At 52.6% G+C, this 967-nt stretch overlaps 1 protein-coding gene across 1 annotated transcript; it reads right to left on the reverse strand.

Annotated features, from left to right (window-relative positions):
• Window positions 1–318: 318 nt before the first annotated feature.
• LOC125917842 (olfactory receptor 5-like) lies at window positions 319–962 on the reverse strand (the record flags this gene model as incomplete). The annotated part of the gene is made up of 1 exon (XM_049623937.1): window positions 319–962. A coding segment is annotated over one exon (528 nt), but the record flags the coding sequence as incomplete, so codon positions are not given.
• Window positions 963–967: the final 5 nt, after the last annotated feature.

Raw genomic sequence — 967 nt, forward strand, 5'->3', positions numbered from 1 at the left:
TATGGTGGTATTCTGCTTCAGGCTGCAGGGCAGGCTTAGGTCTTTTCTACTTGTCTCTCATCCCAGAACCAGGAGATGTTCTTCTCAAGGCAAATGGCAAGAAGGCAGTGGAAACAGTTAGTGCTTCCCCAGACATCAGCTCAGGACTCTCAATTTGATCTACATTCCATTAGCCAAAGCCAATTATATGGTGAAGCAAAAGTTGTTGGGAAAAGGGAAGTAGTGTTATCTTATTATTACTTTTTAAAGTTTTTATTTAAATTCCAGCTGGTTAACATACAGTGTGATATTAGTTTCAGGTGTACAATCTAGTGACCCAACACTTTCGTACATCACCCGGTGCTCATCACAAGGGCCCTCCTTCTTCCCCATCACCTGTTCAATGCACCCCCACCCACCTCCCTTCTGGTGACCATCAGTGTGCTCTGTTAAAATCAGGAGCAGGCAAAGTGTGTTGTCGCTGAAGAGACCCGGGGTGAGTGGAGGGTTTTCTGCAGCACTGCCTGGACCTCCCTGTTCCGCAGGCAGTAGATGACGGGGCTGCACATGGGCGTGACCACCGTGTAGATGACAGACAGCACCTTGTTGAGGTCTGTGGAACCGATGAGGCGGGGGCGGGAATACATGAAGAGGACCACCCCATAGAAGATGCCCACCACCACCAGGTGGGAGGCACAGGTGGAGAGGGCTCTGCAGCGGGTGACGGCTGATGGCATGTGGAGCACAGCCCTCCCGATGGCCACATAGGAGGCCAGAGCCACTAGCAATGACCCACAGAGGATGACGATGGCAGAGATGAAGTCCACCAGCTCCGTCAGGGCCACGTGGGTGCAGGACAGGTTGAGCAGAGGGGAGATGTCACAGAAGAAGTGGTTGAGGACATTGGGGCCACAGTAGGACAGGCTGGCGATGCATGATGTCTTGGCCACTGAGACCAACAGCCCCCCAAGCCATGAGGACAAGGCTA

Source organism: Panthera uncia, unplaced genomic scaffold, assembly GCF_023721935.1.
Source record: "Panthera uncia isolate 11264 unplaced genomic scaffold, Puncia_PCG_1.0 HiC_scaffold_2569, whole genome shotgun sequence".
Lineage (NCBI taxonomy): Eukaryota > Metazoa > Chordata > Mammalia > Carnivora > Felidae > Panthera > Panthera uncia.